At 38.4% G+C, this 21029-nt stretch overlaps 1 protein-coding gene across 2 annotated transcripts in view; it reads right to left on the bottom strand.

The window, feature by feature from the left end:
- Window positions 1-21029, bottom strand: part of SCFD2 (sec1 family domain containing 2) — a 487384-nt gene that overhangs the window by 454045 nt on the left and 12310 nt on the right. For both annotated transcript variants that reach the window (XM_007998716.3, XM_007998717.3), the window contains exon 2: window positions 19182-19350. In XM_007998716.3, the coding sequence (XP_007996907.3) occupies window positions 19182-19350 (169 nt within the window). The remainder of the gene's footprint in view (window positions 1-19181; window positions 19351-21029) is intronic.

Raw genomic sequence — 21029 nt, 5'->3', positions numbered from 1 at the left:
AGGCAGATCTTCAGGCATTTGGAGCACCCATTCACCTGGATTAGCAGCCTGAGTTGCCCACCTATGCAGAGACTATGCAGAGACTATGGTGCAGTGGGGCCCTATACAGTCCATGCCCAGGCAGATCTCCAGGCATCTGGGGCACCAACTCTTCCAGATTAGGAGTCTGGTCTGTCCCTAACCTTGTGCAAAGAACTTGCGGCTGAGGAGGCTTCCCAGCTCCATGCCTAGGCACACCTCTGGAGGATTGGTGGGCACCCACTGGATTCTCCCTCAGTGCAGGTGCTTGTGCCTTCCATCAGGGGACCTACAGGCAGGCCTGCCCAGTCTGGCCCTGTTCATCTTTCCCTTTTCCCCCCAGGCTGAGCAGGGAGCTCAGACCACTGCACATTTCCAGGAATCAGCCTATTACCTGAGGCAACAGAAAGCTTCTCCCAGTAAACAAGGATCAAGTATTTACCCAGCTGTGTTGGCCACAGCCAGTTCTTACCTATAAGTGCCACCTACCAGCTTACTGGTTGAACTCCACAGCCTAATATAAAACCTGCCAACAGAACTGGATAGGGCTATAGAAGTAAGGCCGAAAGACCCTACCCAGAACTCTCTACAGTCACACCCCTAGGGAGGAGGGGAAAGGGAAAGAAAATAATAATATTACAGAAAAAGAAAAATTCTTACCTGCAAAAAATAATTACAAAAATTATAAGTACCAGTGTCTCCAAATGAGGAGGAACCAACACAAGATTTCTGGCATTTTAAAAAAATTTAACGCTGTGAACCACCAAAGGATTAGATTAACTCTCTCGCAATGGTCCCTAACCAAAATGGAAACTAAGAAATGACAAATAAAGAATTCAAAGCATAGATTACAAGAAATCTCAACAAGATCCAAAATAAGATTAAAAATCAATATTAGAGAAATAAAGAAAGAGATAAACATTGAAAAGAAATCAATTAGAACTTCTGGAATCAAAAATATCACTTAAGGAATTTCAAAATACAATTTAAAGCTTTGTCAATAGACTGGACCAAACAGAATAAAGAATTTCAGATCTTGAACATCAATCTTTTCAACTAAATCAGACAAAAATAAAGAAAAAAGAATTTTAAAAAGTGAACAAGAGAAATACGACATTGTGTAAAGTGAACAAGCCTATGAATTATTGACATTCCTGAGAGAGAAGGAGAAAAAGTAAATAACCTGGAAAACATTTTAGGGAATTATTCAAGAAAACTCCCCTAATCTTGCTAGAAAGGTAGACATCAAGATATAAGAAATCTAGAGAACACTTGTGAGATAGTATACAAAATGAACATCACCAAAGCACAGAGTCACCAGACTATGCAAGGTCAAAGCTAAAGTAAAAAACTTAAAGGCAGCTAGAGAAAAAGGTCAGCTCATGTACAAAGGCAATCCTATCAGGCTAACAGCTGACTCCTCCACAGAAACCTTATAAACCAGGGGAGCCTATTTTCAGCACTCTAAAAGAAAATAAAAGCCAACCAAGAATTTCATTTCCCACCAAACTATGCTTCCTAAGTGAAGGAGTAATAAAATCTTTTCCAGACAAGCAAGCACTAAGAGAATTTGTTAGCAAGCACTAAGAGAATTTGTTACCACTAGATCAGCCTTACAAGATATCCTCAAGAGAGTTCTAAGCATGGAAATGTAAAATAATATCTGCTACCAGAAAAACATACCTAATGACATAGCCCATATACCCAATAATGCAACCATACCATAGAAACTACAAAGCAACTAGCTAGCAGCTTCACGATAGGATCAAAACCTCGCATATCAATATTAACCTTGAAGGCCAGCACAGTGGCTCATGCCTCTAATCCTGACACTTTGGGAGGCTGAGGCAGGTGGACTGCTTGAACCCAGGAGTCTGAGACCAGCCTGGGCAACATGGCGAAAGCCCATTTCTACTAAAACTATGAAAACTGATGTGGGAGGATGACACGAGCCTGGGGAGGTTGAAGCTCTAGTAAGCCATGATCACACCACTGCACTCTAGCCTTGGTGAAAGAGTGAGACCCTGTCTCAAAACAAACAAACAAAAGTTAACCTTGAATGTAAACAGTCTAAACACTCCCACTTAAACAGCACAGAGTGGCAAATTAGATTAAAAACAAAAAACAAGAAGACCCATCCATCTGTTCATTCAAGAGACCCATCTGACATGTAACAACATTCATAGGCTCAAAGTAAAGAGTTGGAGAAAGATCTATCACACAAATGGAAAACAAAAAAGAGCAGAGGACACTATAATTATAGCAGCTAAAACAGACTTTAAACCAACAACAGTAAAAAAGGACAAAGAAGGGCATTACATAATGATAAAGGTTCAATTCAACAAGAAGACTTAATAATCCTAAATATGTATACACCCAAAATTGCAGCACCCAGATTCATATAACAAGTACTTCTAGACCTGTGAAAAGACTTAGCCACATAATTATAGGGGGATATTTCAACACCCACTGACAGAGTTAGATCATCAAGGCACAAAAAAATCTGAACTTAAATTTGATATTTGACCAATTGGACCTAATAAACATCTACTGAATACTCCATCTATCAACCACAGAATATACATTATTCTCAACTGCACATGGAACATACAACAAGATTAACCACATGCTAGGCCAAAAAGCAAACCTCAATAAATTTTTAAAAAATCAAAATCAGACCAACCATACTCTTCGACCACAGTGGAATAAAAACAGAATTCAACACCATGAGGAGCTCTCAAAACCAGATAATTACATGAAAAGTAAACAACTTGCTCCTGAATGACTTTTGGGTAAACAACAAAATTAAGGCAGAAATCAAAGAATTTTTTCAAATAAATGAAAACAGACATATAACATACCAAAATCTCTGAGATGCAGCAAAAACAGTACTAACATGAAAGTTTAGAGTGCTAAACATCTACCTCAAATAGTTAGAAACATCTCAATTTAACAATCTAACATCACACCTAAAGAAACTAGAAAAACAAGAACTGACTCAAAGCTACCAGAAGAAAATAAATAACTAAAATCAGGGCAGAACAGAATGAAAATGACACCCAAAAATCTATACAAAGAACCCATGAAACCAAAAGTTGGTTCTTTGAAAGGATAAGCAAGATCAACAGACTATTGGCTAGATTAACAAAGAAGAAAACAAGAGAAGATCCACATAAACAAAATCAGAAACAACAAAGGTAACATCACAACAGATCCCATAGAAATACAAAAGATTTTCAGGGACTATTATGAACACCTCTATGTACATAGAAACTAGAAAACCTAGAGAAAATGAATAAATTCCTGGAAATACACAACCTCCCAAGACTGAATCAGGAAGAAATTAAAACCTTGAACAGACTAATATTGACTTTTGAAAAGGAATCAGTAATTTAAAAAAATAATAAACCTACCAACCAAAAAAGAGCCCTGGACCAGACAGATTCACAGTCAAATTCTGTCAGACATACAAAGAAGAGCTGGTACCAATTCTCTTGAAACTATTTTGAAAAACCAAGAAGGAAAGACTCCTCCCTAATGCATTCTACATAGCTAGCATCATGTTGATAATAGAACCCGGCAAAGGCACAACTGAAAACTACAGGCCAACATCCCTGATGAACACAGATGCAAAAATCGTTAACAAAATGCTAGCAAAACAAATCCAACAGTACATCAAAAAGTTAATTCACCATGATCAAGTAGGCTTCATCCTTGGAAAGCAAGATTGTTTTAACATATGCAAACTAATAAATGTGATTCACCACATAGATAGAATTAGAAACAAAAACCATATGATCATCTCAATAGACACAGGAGAAGCTTTCAATGAAATCGAACATCCCAGCTGGGCATGGTGGCTCATGCCTGTAATCCCAGCACTTTGGGAGGCCAAGACAGGTGAATCATGATGTCAGGAGATCAAGACCATCCTGGCTAACATGGTGAAATCCCATCTCTACTAAAAATACAAAAAATTTTCCAGGCATGGTGGAACATGCCTGTAGTCCCAGCTACTCAGGACGCGGAGGCAGGAGAAGTGCTTGCTTGAACCTGGGAGACGGAGGTTGCAGTGAGCCGAGATCACACCACTGTACTCCAGCCTGGGCGACAGAGCGAGACTCCATCTCAAAAGAAAAAAAAAGAAAAAAAAAAATCTAACATCCCTTCATGATAAAAACCCTGAAAAAGCAAGGCATCAAAGGAACATACCTCAAAATAATAAAAGTCAACTATGACAAACCCACAGCCAACATCATACTGAATGGGCACAAAGCATTCCTCTTTAGAACTGGAACAAGACAAGGAAGCCCACTCTCATAATTCCTATTAAACATAGCACTGGGATTCTTAGCCAGAGCAATCTGGCAAGAGAAAGAAAGAAAAGGCATCCAAATAGGAAGGAAAGAAGTCAAACTATCTCTCTTCACTGATGATATGATTCTGTACCTAGAAAACCCTAGAGACTCCACCAAAAGGCTCCTGGAACTGATAAATGACTTTAGTGAAATTTCAGAATACAAAATCAATGTACAAAAATCAGTAGCATTTCTATATACCAATAATGTTCAAGTCAAGAGTAAAATCAAGAAAGCAGTCCCATCTACAATATCCACAAATTAAATAAAATATCTATGAATACACATAACCCAGGAAGTAAAAGATCTCCGTGAGAAAAACTACAAAACACTGCTGAAAGAAATCATAGATGACACAAGAAATGGAAAAACATTCCACACTCTCAGATTGGAATAATATGGTTTAAATGACCATACTACCCAAAGCAATTCCAGTGTTGATAGGAATTCAACACTATTCCTATCAAATTGCAAACATCATTTTTCACAGAACTATGAAAAACTATTCGAAAATTCACTTGGAACCAAAAAGAATCCAAAGAGCCAAAGCAATTCTGAGCAAAAAGAACAAAGCTGAAGGCATCACATTACCCAACTTCAAACTATACTAACCAAAACAGCATGTTACTGGTACAAAAACAGACTCACAGACCAATGGAAAAGCATACAGAACCCAGAAATAAAGCCACACACCAATATCCATGTGATCTTTGACAAAGTTAACAAATAAGCAATGGGAAAAGCATTCCCTATTCAATAAATTGTGGTGGCATAGCTGGCTAGCCATATGCAGAAGAATGAAACTGGATCCCTACTATTTAGCATATACTAAAATTAACAAGACAGATTAAAGACTGACATGTAGACCTCAAACTGTAAGAATCCTGGAAGAAAGCATAGGAAATAGCATTCAGGACACTGGATTTGGGAAAAAATTTATGACTAAGTCCACAAAAGCAATTGTAACAAAAACAAAAATTGACAAAGTGAGGCCTAATTAAACAAAAGAGCTTCTGCAAATTAACACAGGAACAGAAAACCAAATACCACAGATTCTTGCTTATAAGTGATAGCTAAACATTGAGTACTCACGGACATAAAGATGGCAACAGTAGACACTGGTGACTACCAAAGAAAGAAGAGAGGGAGGGGAGAAACGGTTGAAAAACTAATTATTGGGTACTATGCTCAGTACCTGGGTGATGGGATAAATCATATCATAAACCTTAGCATCATGCAATATAGCCAGGTAACAAACCTACAGTTGTACACCCTGAATCTAAAATAAAAGTTGGAAAGACAATATATTATAATAAATCAAAATAATCCAAACTAATAATATACTCTACCAAAAGCTAAACATCCAGAAAAAAAGAAAATTGGACTTAAAATATGATTTTTTACAAATCAGAGTATCCACAATTTCTGAATTTATTGGTTTAATTGTACATGCTGTATAATTAAATAATTTAAATTTAAGCTGTGGAAGTTTAAATTATTTTGAGCCTTGAAATGAATGTGGCTATGTAGCCTGAGTCGTGTAGCATGCAGCTACAACTTCTGCTTTCTTCTATAAATGAATAGGAAGACCAAACAGCACCAGAGATAAGATCCCTCAAGACTATTACTCCTCTTTATGGAATGTTATGGCAATCGTCCTGCATGTAGCAATCAAACAACTATAACATGTGTACTGACCTTGGACAGAAAATGTTGTAACCCTACTAAATGTCCCTGTCTCTGCCTATATAAGTGAAACTTAAACTTCTCCCCTTTGAAGCATGAATTCTATTCCTTTGGAGCCTATATTTCCCAGGTGGTACTCTCACAGCTTGTGCTCAAATAAACTCTATATTTAATCATATTTTCTGTATCTCATTATTTAAAGTTGACAATGCATTCAACTAAGAATGTGTCACAGAGTTGAATTTATAAATAATGTTTATTCAAAAAATGAAAGAATTGATTCAATTATATAAAAAAATCTGGCTTGGGACAAATTACTTAAGTCTCTTTCTCTAAATTTCTATAGAAACAAAACAAACAGTATTATCCAACTTGCAGAGTTGTTTTTAAAATTATGTATATAATAATACATTTTAAAATACCTAGCACAATGCTTAACAAAATTCAGGTACTTGATATTAACTTGCTTCTTTCACACTGACCTAGACAATGAGGTGCATTTGGGAAAAAGTACATACAAAGAAATAAATAAATAAGGAGTCCATTCCGAGATGGCCAAATAGAAACTGGAGTGGAGCTCCAGTCTGCAGTTCCCAGTATGATAGATGCAGAAGATGGGTGATTTCTGCATTTCCAACTGAAGAACCTGGTTCATCTCACTGAAACTGGTTGGACAGTGGGTGCAGCACACGGAGAGCGAGCCGAAGCAGGGCGGGGCATCCCCTCACCCAGGAAGCACAAGGGGTCGGGGGACTTCCCTTTCCTAGCCAAGGGAAGCCGTGACACACCATACCTGGAAGAATGGGACACTCCCGCCCAAATACAACACTTTTCCCATGGTCTTAGCAACCAGTAGATCAGGAGATTCTCTCCCATGCCTGGCTCAGTGGTCCCATGCCCATGGAGCCTTGCTCACTGCTAGCCCAGCAGTCTGAGATCGACCTGTGAGGCAGCAGCCTGGCGGGTGGAGGGACGTCAGCCATTGCTGAGGCTTGAATAGGTAAACAAAGCAGCCAGGAAGCTTGAACTGGGCGGAACCCACTTCAACTCAGCAAGACGTACTGCCTCTATAGACTCCACCTCTGTGGGCAGGGCATAGCTGAATAAAAGGCAGCAGAAACTTCTGCGGACTTAAATGTCCATGTCTGACAGCTCTGAAGAGGGCACTGGTTCTCCCAGAACACTGTTTGAGATCTGAGAATGGACAGACTGCCTCCTAAAGTGGTCTCTGACCCCCATGTAACCTAACTGGGAACACTTCCCAGTAGGGGCTGACAGACACCTCATACAAGCGGGTGACCCTCTGGGAAGAAGCTTCCAGAGGAAGGATCGGCAGCAATATTTGCTGTTCTGCAATGTTTGCTGTTCTGCAGGTTCCACAAGTGATACCCAGGCAAACAAGGTTTGGAGTGGACCTCCAGCAAATTCCAACAGACCTGCAGCTTAGGGACTTGACTGCTAGGAGGAAAACTAACAAACAGAAAGGAATAGAATCAACATCAACAAAAAAGACATCTACATCAAAACCTCATCTGTAGGTCACCAACATCAAAGACCAAAGATAGATAAAACCACAAAGATGGGGAGAAACCAGAGCAGAAAAGCTGAAAATTCTAAAAACCAGAGCACCTCTTACCCTACAAAGGATTGCAGCTCGTCGCCAGCAATGCAACAAAGCTGGACAGAGAAGAGTTGACAAAAATAAGCTTCAAAAGCTCGGTAATAACAAACTTCTCCAAGCTAAAGGAGCATGTTCTAACTCACGGCAAGGAAACTAAAAACCTTGAAAAAAGGTTAGATGAATGGCTAACTAGAATAAACAGTGTAGAGAAGACCTTAAATGACCTGATGAAGCTGAAAACCATGGCACAAGACCTTCGTGACACATGCAAAAGCTTCAGTAGCCAATTTGATCAAGTGGAAGAAATGGTATCAGTGATTGAAGACCAAATTAATGAAATAAAGTGAGAAGACAAGATTAGAGAAAAAAATAGTAAAAAGAAATGTGAAAAGACCAAATTAACGTTTGATTGGTGTACCTGAAAGTGACGGGGAGAATGGAACCAAGTTGGAAAACACTCTTCAGGATATTATCCGGGAGAACTTCCCCAACCTAGAAAGACAGGCCAACATTCAAATTCAGGAAGTACACAGGACACCACAAAGAGACTCCTCAAGAAGAGCAACCCCAAGACACATAATAATCAGATTCACCAAGGTTGAAATAAAAGAAAAAATGTTAAGGGCAGCCAGAGAGAAAGGTCGGGTTACCCACAAAGGAAAGCCCATCAGACTAACAACAGATCTCTCAGCAGAAACCCCACAAGCCAGAAGAGAGTGGGGGCCAATATTCAACATTCTTAAAGAAAAGAAATTTCAACCCAGAATTTCATATCCAGCCAAACTAAGCTCCATAAGTGAAGGAGAAATAAAATCCTTTACACACAAGCAAATGCTGATAGATTTTGTCACCACCAGGCCTGCCTTACAACAGCTCCTGAAGAAAGCACTAAACATGGAAAGGAACAACTGGTAACAGCCACTGCAAAAACATGCCAAATTGTAAAGACCATAGACACTATGAAGAAACTGCATCAATTAACGGGCAAAACAACCAACTAACAACATAATGACAGGATCAAATTCACACATAACAATATTAACTTTAAATGTAAATGGGCTAAATGTTCCAATTAAAAGACACGGACTGGCATATTGGATAAAGAGTCAAGACCCATCAATGTGTTATATTCAGGAGACACATCTCACGTGCACAGACACACATAAGCTCAAAATAAAGGGATGGAGGAAGATCTACCAAGCAAATGGAAAGCAAAAAAAAGCAGGTATTGCAATCCTAGTTTCTGATAGAACAGACTTTAAAACCAACAAAGATCAAAAGAGACAAAGAAGGCCATTACATAATGCAAAACGGATCAATTCAGTAAGAACAGATAACTATTCTAAATATATATGCACCCAATACAGGAGCACCCAAATTCATAAAGCAAGTCGTTAGAGACCTACAAAGAGACTTAGACTCCCACACAATAATAATAGGAGGCTTTAACATCCCACTGTCAATATTAGACAGATCAACGAGACAGAAAAAGATCAACCTTTTGACAGAAGGTTAAAAGGATATCCAGGACTTGAACTCAGCTCTGCACCAAGCAGACCTAATAGACATCTACAGAACTCTCCACCCCAAATTAACAGAATATATATTCTTCTCAGCACCACATAGCACTTATTCTAAAATTGACCACATAATTGGAGGTAAAGCACTCCTCAGCAAATGTAAAAGAACAGAAATCACAACAAACTGTCTCTCAGACTACAGTGCAATTAAACTAGAACTCAGGACTAAGAAACTCACTCAAAACTGCACAACTACATGGAAACTGAACAACTTGCTTCTGAATGACTACTGGGTACATAACACAATAAAGGCAGAAATAGAGATGAGAACAAAGATGTAACATACCAGAATCTCTGGGACACATTTAAAGCAGTGTGTAGAGGGAAATTTATAGCAGTGCCCACAAGAGAAAGCAGGAAAGATCTAAAATTGACACTCTCACATCACAATTAAAAGAACTAGAGAAGCAAGAGCAAACACATTCAAAAGCTAGCAGAAGGCAAGAAATAACTAAGATTAAAGCAGAACTGAAGGAGATAGAGACACAAAAAACCCTCCAAAAAATCAATGAATCCAGAAGCTGGTTTTTTGAAAAGATCAACAAAATTGATAGACCGCTAGCAAGACTAATAAAGAAGAAAAGAGAGAAGAATCAAATAGACGCAATAAAAAATGATAAAGGGGATATCACCACCGACCCCACAGAAATACAAACTACCATCAGAGAATACTATAAACACCTCTATGCAAATAAACTGGAAAATCTAGAAGTGGATAAATTCCCAGAAACATACACCCTCCCAAGACTAAGCCAGGAAGAAGGAGAATCCTTGAATAGACCAACAACAGGCTCTGAAATTGAGGCAATAATTAATAGCCTACCAACCACAAAAAATCCAGGACCAGATGGATTAACAGCCAAATTCTACCAGAGGTACAAAGAGGAGCTGGTACCAATCATTCTGAAACTATTCCCATCATTAAAAATGGGGGAATTCTCCCTAACTCATTTTATGAGGCCAGTATCATCCTGATACCAAAGCCTGGCAGAGACATAACAAAAAAAGAGAAATTTAGACCAATATCCCTGATGAACATTGATGCGAAAATCCTCAATAAAATACTGGCAAACAGAATCCAACAGCATATCAAAAAGCTTATCCACCACGATCAAGTCAGCCTCATCCCTGGGATGAAAGGCTGGTTCAACAAATGCAAATCAATAAACGTAATCCATCACATAAACAGAACTGATGACAAAAACCACATGATTATCTCAATAGAGGCAGAAAACGCCTTTGACAAAATTCAACTGCCCTTCATGCTAAAAACTCTCAATAAACTAGGTATTGATGGAATGTATCTCAAAATAATAAGAGCTATTTATGACAAACCCACAGCCAATATCATACTGAATGGCCAAAACCTGGAAGCATTCCCTTTGAAAATCGGCACAAGACAAGGATGCCCTCTCTCACCACTCTCATTCAACATAGTGTTAGAAGTTCTGGCTAGGGCAATCAGGCTAGAAAAAGAAATAAATGGTATTCAATTAGGAAAAGAGGAAGTCAAATTGTCCCTGTCTGCAGATGTCATGATTGTATATTTAGAAAACCCCATCATCTCAGCCCAAAATTTCCTCAAGCTGATAAGCAACTTCAGCAAAGTCTCAGGATACAAAATCAATGTGCAAAAATCACAAGCATTCTATGCACCAGTAACAGACAGAGAGCCAAATCATCAGTAAACTCCCATTCACAATTGCTACAAAGAGAATAAAATACCTAGGAATCCAACTTACGAAAAATGTGAAGGACCTCTTCAAGGAAAACTCCAAATCACTGCTCAAGTAAGTAACAGTACACAAACAAATGGAAGAACATTCCATGTTCATGGATAGGAAGAATCAATATCTTGAAAATGGCCATACTGCCCAAGGTAATTTATAGATTCAATGCCATCCCCATCAAGCTACCAATGACTTTCTGCACAGAATTGGAAAAAACTACTTTAAAGTTCATATGGAACCAGAAAAAGAGCCTGCATAGCCAAGACAATCCTGAGCAAAAAGAACGAAGCTGGAGACATCATGCTACCTGACTTCAAACTATACTACAAAGCTACGGTAACCAAAACAGCATGGTACTGGTACCAAAACAGATATACAGACCAATGGAACAGAAGAGAGGCCTCAGAAGTAACACCACACATCTATAACCATCTGACCTTTGACAAACCTAACAAAAACAAGAAACGTGGAAAGAACTCCCTATTTAATAAATGGTGCTGGGATAACTGGCTAGCCATACGTAGAAAGCTGAAACTGGATCCCTTCCTTACACCTTATACAAAAATTAATTCAAGATGGATTAAGGACTTAAATGTTAGACCTAAAACCATAAAACCCCAAGAAGAAAACCTAGGCAATACCATTCAGGACATAGGCATGGGCAAAGACTTCATAACTAAAACATCAAAAGTAATGGCAACAAAAGCCAACATTGACAAATGGAATCTAATTAAACTAAAGAGCTTCTGCTCAGCAAAAGAAACTACCATCAGAGTGAACAGGCAACCTACAGAATGGGAGAAAAATTTTGCAATCTACCCATCTGACAAAGGGCTAATATCCAGAATCTACAAAGAACTAAAACAAATTTACAAGAGAAAAAAAAAAAACATCAAAAAGTGGGCAAAGGATATGAACAGACACTTCTCAAAAGAAGACATGTATGCAGCCAACAGACACATGAAAAAATGCTTATCATCACTTGTCATCAGAGAAATGCAAATCAAAACCACAATGAGATACCATCTCACACCAGTTAGAATGGCGATCATTAAAAAATCATCAAACAATAGATGCTGGAGAGGATGTGGAGAAATAGGAATGCTTTTACACTGTTGATGGGAGTGTAAATTAGTTCAACCATTGTGGAAAACAGTATGGCAATTCCTCAAGGATCTAGAACTAGAAATACTATTTGACCCAGCAATCCCATTACTGAGTATATACCCAAAGGACTATAAATCATGCTGCTATAAAGACATATGCACACGTATGTTTATTGCGGCACTATTTACAATATTAAAGACTTGGAACCAATTCAAATGTCCATCAATTTTCGACTGGATTAAGACAATGTGGCACATATACACCATGGAATACTACGCAGCCATGAAAAAAGGTAAGTTCATGTCCTTTTCAGGGACATGGATGAAGCTGGAAACCATTATTCTCAGCGAACTATCACAAGGACAGAAAACCAAACATCGCATGTTTTCACTCATAGGTGGGAATTGAACAATGAGAACACTTGGACACAGGGTGGGGAACATTATACACCAGGGCCTGTGAGGGGATGGGGTGCTCAGGGAGGGACAGCATTGGGAGAAATACCTAATGTAAATGACGAGTTGATGGGTGCAGCAAACCAACAGGACACATGTGTACCTGTAACACATGTATACATGTAACAAACCTGCACATTGTGCACATGTATCCTAGAACTCAAAGAATAATAATTTTAAAAAGTTTAAAAAATAAAGAAATGATTTATATTTATATATGTTCATATATAGAGTATATAAAAACCAATCAACAATACTAGACAATGATTTAAGTGCTAAAATGAAGTAGATAAGCCTTTTCATGGATTTATGTCATCATTTCTACACCTGGCCTCAAACCTTTTTTTTTTTTTGTGATGGAGTTTCACTCTTGTTGCCCAGGCTGGAGTGCAATGGAGCGATCTCTGCTCACTGCAACCTCCACCTCCTGGGTTCAAGCGATCCTCCTGCCTCAGCCTCCCAATTAGCTGAGATTACAGGTGTGCACCACCATGCCTGGCTAATTTTGTATTTTCAGTAGAGACAGGGTTTTACCATGTTGATCAGGCTGGTCTCGAAATCCTGACCTCAAGTGATCCACCCGTCTCAGCCTCCCAAAATGTTGGGATTATAGGCATGAGCCACCACCCCAGCCTTGGCCTCAAATCTAATGTTACAACTTATTCAATCATTTATTGATTGCTGTACTCAGTTCACTAGTACATCTTAAAAGTGTCAGGGCACATCTCTTACTCTCAAGGAATTTACAGTCTAGTAGAGGAGAGAAACATATAAACAATTATAGTATACTGTTCTGGCATTTTAATAGAAGTTGTAAAGTGAAGAGTAGTTCAGTGAGGACGGAGGATAATATAGGGGAGAGAAGCTTTGTAGAGGTCCCAAAGTAAGAGACAGCAACTTTCTTTCCTAGATGTGAGAACCCTACCTTAGGCTAGCTTAAGAAGGAAGTCATGTTTTTATTTAAACCCAATGCCTATTTATTTTCAATAACAGATAACATTCACATGATTGAAAATTCAAAACACTCAAACTGATATTTGTAGTAAGAAATCTCCCTCCTGCCTCCATCCTCATTCATTTGACTAACTTCTCATTGTGTCTCCAGTCACCCAGCACTCCACTACAGAGGCAGCTAATGCCATCAGTGTAAGAGATAGCTAATGTCATCAGTGTCTTAAACATTCTCCAGATATTTAATGTATCATAAGGAAATGTGAATATAGTTCCCCCTCTTTTGCAAATATTTTTACTAACCCAATGACAGTGTTCAGAATATTTCACAGAATCTAGAGATCCCCATGCTCTCTTCCGGCTTCAGTCTCTCTGTCTTAGTCAAGTAGGCTCGCTTCACTCACCGATCCTGCCCTGGCAGCATCCATCGCCATGTGTTCATTCAACAAATATCTCTTGAATGCCAGGTGTGCCTGGCAATGGGGACACAGCAGTGAATAAATCAGACAAATATCCCTGCTCTCATGGAACTCGCTAGTGGAGAGTTCTCTTCATAGCTCTCTAGCAGAGGAAGAAACCAAAATACAACACAAATATTAATATATTAGAAAGTGATAAGTGCCATGGAGGAAAAAAAATGAAATAGGGAAGGAAGACATGAAGTGCTAAGATGGACAGCAAAGGTCTCACTAAGAAGGAAAAAGGGAAATGGGCTTAAGTGTATATCTGCAGGAAGAATGATCTGGGTGGGGTATAAGAGCCAAAGCCCTGAGGCAGGACCTAGCCCGTCCTATTGGAAGAACAGCAAGGAAGCTTATGTGGCTGGAAAGAAGAAAAGAAGAGATGCAGTCAGAGAGCACCAGGAAGCTAGATGGCACATAATATTGTAGGCCATTGTGAGGTCTTGGCTTTCACAGGGAGGCATGCAGGGAGCAATGGGAGAGGCAGATACTGAACCCAACAGAACCAGCAGCACTGCAGGTGCAGGGTTAGCGCAGAGCCAGGAGCGCCAAGCGCAGATGTAGTAAATGCAAGTAGGTCATCAGGTGAAGGTTGTTTAAGGACCTAAAAACGGTTAGAGATAGTGGAGCCGGGGCACAGAATAAAAACCCATTTCAACAGGAGGAAAACATAAAAGCAGAAAAGATTCTGCCTACTTCTTGTTGAAATATTCCACATAATCCAGAGAATAATAGACAAGGACTGGAAGTCCATGTTAAAATGCATTTTAAATTCTGTTTCTCATTTGCATTGGCAGTAACTTCAATTGCTATAATTCTAAACAGCCTTTTATAAAAATTATCTTAGCAAATAAATTTTGACTATCAAAGCTCATTGCTTTTTAAAGATTTTTCCATTGTAGGCATATTTGTTGCCAAGCACTCATTTGTTTTGCCTTTTAGTACTAACTTTTTTATCCTTACTCTCATTTCATTGAGAAGTTTCTGGTAGGTGTGGTCGAAGGTAGTAGTTATTGTTTTGATAGACATATAAATTATGCTAGGAAAGCTGTGATTTATTTCAGTTCTTCTTTTGCAGATAAATTAATCAACATAATTCCCACAGTCTTCCAAGCAATTGAAAAAAAAACTACTATTTTTCTCCCAATTATTGCTTTAGACCTCTATTTGTTTATAATTTTCTTACCGCCTATTGCTTTATCTTTTACAACCTGACTTCCAGTTTCACTACTTCACCGAACTTGCTGTCTCTAAAGCTTTCTTCTTTGCTTATATCCCTCTAGATTTATCTTTGACACTTAAGACCATACTCCTTTTTTTTTTTTTTTTTTTTTTTTTTGAGACAGGGTCTCACTCTATTGCCCAGGCTGCAGTGCTATGGCCCAATCTTGGTTCAGTGCAACCTCCACCTCCCAGATTCATGTGATTCTTCTGCCTCAGCTTCCTGAGTAGCTGGGATTACAGGCATGCGCCACCATGCCTGGCTAATTTTTGTATTTTTTTTTTTTTTAAGTAGAGATGGGGTTTCACCATGTTGACCAGGCTGGTCTCAAACTCCTGACCTCAAGTGTTCCACCAACCTTGGCCTCCCAGGGTGCTGGGATTACAGGTGTGATTTTTGAATGGCACATTTTGAATGAACATTCATTCATAGTCTAATGAGAAGAAAAGGACAACCAACGAAGGCAAAGACCATGGAGACAAAATATGTATACATGAACATAGCCTAAGTGAGAGGCAGAGCTGAGTCACAGCAGGGGCTCAGTTAGGAAGGAATTTTATTTTAAACCCAAGAAAAGCCTTAGGAGTCATTTAGGCCAATGCCCTCATTTTATAAGATGAAATAATGAGGTGTAAAAAACATGTCATGAAGACTTTGTCTACAAGTGATAGAAAACAGCAACTAAATTTGGCTTAAACAATAGGAAATATATTCTCCCATACAACATGATGTCCAAACATCGTGCATCAAGGAGCTTATAGCTGCTCCTCTGTAGTTCTCTTGGCAAGGCCACCTTTCACGTGTTAGCATTAACTTGCAGATGTGAGCAAGATAGCTGCAGCAGTTATCAGACTCAATATGTCTGACATATTGGTCACATCTGGAAGAATAAAAATGGACACATTTCTACTGAGTCTCTTGTCAGTAGCAAAGAAACCTGACCAAGAAGCCCTAAGACTTTCTCTCTTATCACTTGCCCATTTCTAAAGCATCACTGCCAAGGGAAATGGGATTCCAAGATTGGCTTAGCTTTGGTCTCAGCTTGTAATAGAATCAGTGCTGGGGGGTCAAGGTTAAACAGAGTGACTATAATCAAAACATTACTTATAGGACTGAGATACTTTTATACCCATGTTTGTTCTACTACACTTCTAAGAATTTGCTTCTTTACCTGCTGTCCAATGACAGACTCAACTCTTCTTTCTTTTTGCAAACTCCTCTGGGGAGCTTACTTATTCTTTTTGTAATTACCTTAGGTTTCTGTGGAAGTGGCAGAGGGTAACGGTAAACACTAATTTTAGAGCCAGGCTGCCTGGGTTCAAATATAGGCCTCCACCACGTCTAACTGCATGCTTTACCTTAGGCATGTTATTTAAGTCCCTTCCTCTTCTATAAAGGGGGACACTAAGAGAATCCACCTCATAGAGATACCGTGAGAAGTACATAAGTTAATACACACTAAGTGCTCAGAATGATGCCTGTTATACAAAAAGTCCTCTATAAGTGTGTGCTAGTATTAAGGGGCATCTACTACTTTTGCATGTCCAGTATCTGTTCCCCCATCTTCTGATAAGTGTTTCCATTTTCCTTTGAAGAACCACCCTTCTGCCATGCCATATGATATTAGCGTAATTCTAGTCAGTATAAAGAGCTCCCAACCCACACTGAGCAAAAGGTGGGCACAAAGGCCAAGAAAATCCAATCTTACCATTTCCCCCAGAATCTGAATCTTATGAAGGACTCGAAGAAAACAGTTAAAATTCAGTCTCTCTAATGTCAATGCCTTAAAGAGGCTTTTCCTGAGCCTCTGCTTCCTACATTCCTAGAACTATTTTGTCCTTTCGAAAATCTGATTAATAATCCTTCCTTTCACTCTTTTAGCTACCCAATACCCTTTAATAACCCTTTATTGCTTAAATTAGCCAAAATTGATTTCCATTGTTTGTATAATCACTATGTTGAAAACAGAGGACTCCTAAATTAACTCAAAGAGTAACTTTATTTTTGTCTCTCATCTCTTTAAATCTATTCAAGAGCCTAGCTCTTCTCTGGATCCTTCATATAGATAGCATAGAAGTTAAGACAGTGGCTCTAAAGTCAAACTTTTTTTCTTTTTTCCTGAGATAAGAGTCTCATTCTGTTGCCCAGGCTTGAGTGCTATGGCACGATCTCGGCTCACTGCAACCTCCGCCTCCCGGGTTCAAGATATTCTTGTGCCTCAGCCTCCTGAGTAGTTGGGATTACAGGTGCCCGCCACCATGCCTGGCTAATTTTTGTGTTTTTAGTAGAGACAGGGTTTCACCATGTTGACCATGTTGGTCTCAAACTCCTGACCTCAGGTGATCCACCAGCCTCGGCCTCCCAAAGTGCTGGGATTACAGGCATGAGCCATTGCGCCTGGCCTAAAATCAAACATTCTGAACTCATTTCTAGCTCTACCTCCCACTAACTCTGTTACTTAGTATATCTTTGCCTCAGTTTCCTTACCTATAAAATAGGGGAATAATAAATCTACCTCATTAGGATACTGTAAAACTTAAAATGATTTCCCAAATGTAAAATGCTTGGAAGTGTACCTAGTTCCTCATAACCCAAAAAATGTGAACAGAGCAGATGACAGAAGTGGTCCAATGAGGTCATCTCTCATTGACATCGGGCCCTGACCATTTTTTGTTTATATCCTTTGGTTCACATCAACCCCCTCCTCTTTTCTAAGTCATTCAAGACTTAAAGCACTGCCACTTCCTCAAGGTCTACATTGATCTACAAAGACCATATTAACTTGATACTTTACTTATAGAAATTATACTCCATAGCAGATACATTAATCTTGACTTCAAATCATTTCTATTGTTTTCAAATTATGATCGGGTATAAATCATGACTCCCCAACAAAAAGAGTGTTCGAAGAATAATATATTATTTTAGGTCCTTCTTGTTAGTTAACCTAGAGTAAGGCTCACAGTAAATCCTTAATAATTAACTTCTGAATGGCTCTCTGAACAGCTAAATGTGTTTCCAATCACATTACTTCTGGGTTTGTAGAGCTGCAAGTCTTTAGGCCTATGTTTTTATTGTATGTGTAAACACACAAAATAGACAAAAGTCTAGAACGTCCCATTTTCTTCCCACATTGACACACAAACATTGGGTATCCAATAAGTACTGTTAACTATTACAAAAAGGCTAAAAACTTCAGGAGCTACATATACTAATTATATTAATAAATATGGGAGGAAATTCCAAATGCATCTGCTACTGTGAAGATTTAAAACTATAATACTGAAAGATATTGTTTTATTTAAAAATATAGAACATGAAAATAAAAGAAACAGATACACTTACATACTTTATTCCCTTCTAATATTTTTATTTTTTCAAATGAGAGTAATTCCCATAAGAATTGTTAATGAAGGACAAAGTTGAGAAGGTGACTACCATATATTTTTATTGTCATTTCTGGAGAAATTTTTATTTTTTAAACTCTGCATAACTTAACGTACATAATCTTCTCTCTTTGATTTCTCTAAGCATGTGAAAAAAATGTACTTAGAAATAAAAACTTCTGTTGATATCCACAGGCATATCATCTAATATAAAAAGATGGCATGGTTGAGTTGTTTGAGTTGCTTTTTAGTGATGTGAAAAAGTCAATTGGGAAAAAGAAACTGAGGAAGACTAGACTCAATTCCATGTGAAACTATCTGTGAAATGCAGATACATAAACTGACTCACTTAACCAATCCTGGGAACAAGCTAACATTACATGTAAATGACACTTCTATAAAATTCCATACTTTCTGGGTTATTGTTATGTTTAGTGGATATGGTTATTTCAAAATTAAGAAAAAATGCTTTTTGCTAAATGCTACCAACTGTGAAATTTTCAACCAGACCAACTCTTCATTTTTTTTCTATGGGAATACTCAATCTAGGAGAAAAAGAAAGGGGAAGATAGAGAAAGATAAAAGGACAAAAACTACATATCTTACTTGGATTGTGCAAGACAGCCTGGTGCAACCACATTACAATTTTCCTCCTCAGTTTGGAGCGCAGTGAGCTCTATCATGTTAACCATCACATCATTTGTGTGGCCTGGGAGCTGGGGAAGTGCTGAAATGATCTTCTCTACTAAGTTGTCTCCATGATGTCCAACTGCTCCTGTTTAAGCAGACAAGAAGACGTAAACTCATAAAACAGGAGGAAAAAGCAAGCTGGATAAATGTTTTATCACATGCTTTCTATCAAAAATAACAAACATTTTTAGTTTCTGTTCAACAAAACTCACATTTTGCCCTTTATACAACTAATCACATTCACAATCACCTAGTCAACATGTACCTCACAGGTTGTAATTAATGCTCCATGAGGGCAGACCTCATGTCTGCTCTGGCTAGTACTGTATCCCTAGCACCTAGCACAGTGCCTACACATAGCAGGCATCAACAAGCATTTGCTGAGTGAATGAATAAATAAACAAATAATGTGCATCTAGTCAGTCAAGTAAATAGTATCATAAGATGATACTATCCTGAAATTTTAAAGCTTAATTTTTTTTACATTGTTTTCTTTTCTTCTTTCTTTTCTTTCTTTTTTTTTTTTTTTTATTTAGAGACAGAGTGTCACTCTGTTGCCCATGCTGGAGTGCAATCATAACTCACTGCAGCCTTGAACTCCTGAGCTCAAGCAATTTTCCCACCTTAGTTTCCCAGATAGTTGGAACTATTCCCAGATAGTTGGAAAATTAGCCACTATACCTGGCTAATTTTTTTGTTTTTAAGTCTCTCACTATGTTGCCCAGGCTGGTCTTGAACTCCTGGCCTCAAGAGATCCTCCTGCCTTGGTCTCCCAGCTGAAATTATAGTTGTAAGCTACTACGCTTGGCCTGAATTTCGCTTTTATTTTACTGATGAAGATACTAAAACCCCAAAGGGCTTAGGGACCTGGCCAAGAATAGCAGATCTCCCCTCCACTAGAACTATGTCTTCATAGTGGCAAAGGCCCTGTTTATCTAGTTCACCCTGTACCCACCAAGTCTACCATGGAAACTGGCAGCTAGTGGGCTCTCACCAAATATGTGTTGGATGAAGAAAAGAATAAATGAATGAATGGTAATGGCCTGCAATGACAGAAACATTTATTGAGTGCTTTCTGTGTACTAGGCACTGTTTTAGGTGTTTTACTTTAATTAATGAACTCGAATTAAAATTCAAGACTAATGACACAGTTCAAGGCTTTTTCCATGAAACCAACTTATCTCTATAAAAGTCATGATTGCTTGGAAGACATCATGCCAACAATGGGTAGGACTTGCCACATCTATTTGCTATAAGCCCATCGACTTCAAATCAGTTAACATTTTGCTTCTAATGCCTCCCTAACTCTATCTCTCTGTTGTTTTGCCACGTCATATTAATGGGAAAGAAGAATCAGGAAGGAAAGGCCAAACCAGGAACCCAAGGAATCATCATTATCAGCACCATCATTTTCACCAAAACAGCTAATATTCATTGAGGGCTTGTGCTACATCAGGTCCTCAGTTCCATACTGTACATTCATTATCCACTTAATTCTTACAGCAACCCTAATATGTAGGTATTATTATGCTCAGCTTGCTCAAGAACAAGTAAATAATTAACTTGTACATTACAGAGTAAGAATTCAAATCCAGGAGCCAGATAACTCCAAAAACCATACTCTTAGTTTAAAAAAAAAAAAAAAAAAAAGGCACACTAAAGTGACTTATTACAGAACCGGCATGGATGCTTCCAAGGTGACTTCTAATGTTAAAAAAAGGGGTTCTTGTTCTACCAGTACAATCTTCATTTATTAGGTCTAGA

Source organism: Chlorocebus sabaeus, chromosome 7 (genome assembly GCF_047675955.1).
Source record: "Chlorocebus sabaeus isolate Y175 chromosome 7, mChlSab1.0.hap1, whole genome shotgun sequence".
In the NCBI taxonomy this organism is placed as follows: domain Eukaryota; kingdom Metazoa; phylum Chordata; class Mammalia; order Primates; family Cercopithecidae; genus Chlorocebus; species Chlorocebus sabaeus.
Note: the sequence above shows the minus strand (reverse complement) of the source record. Positions and strands in the feature narration are given on the sequence as shown.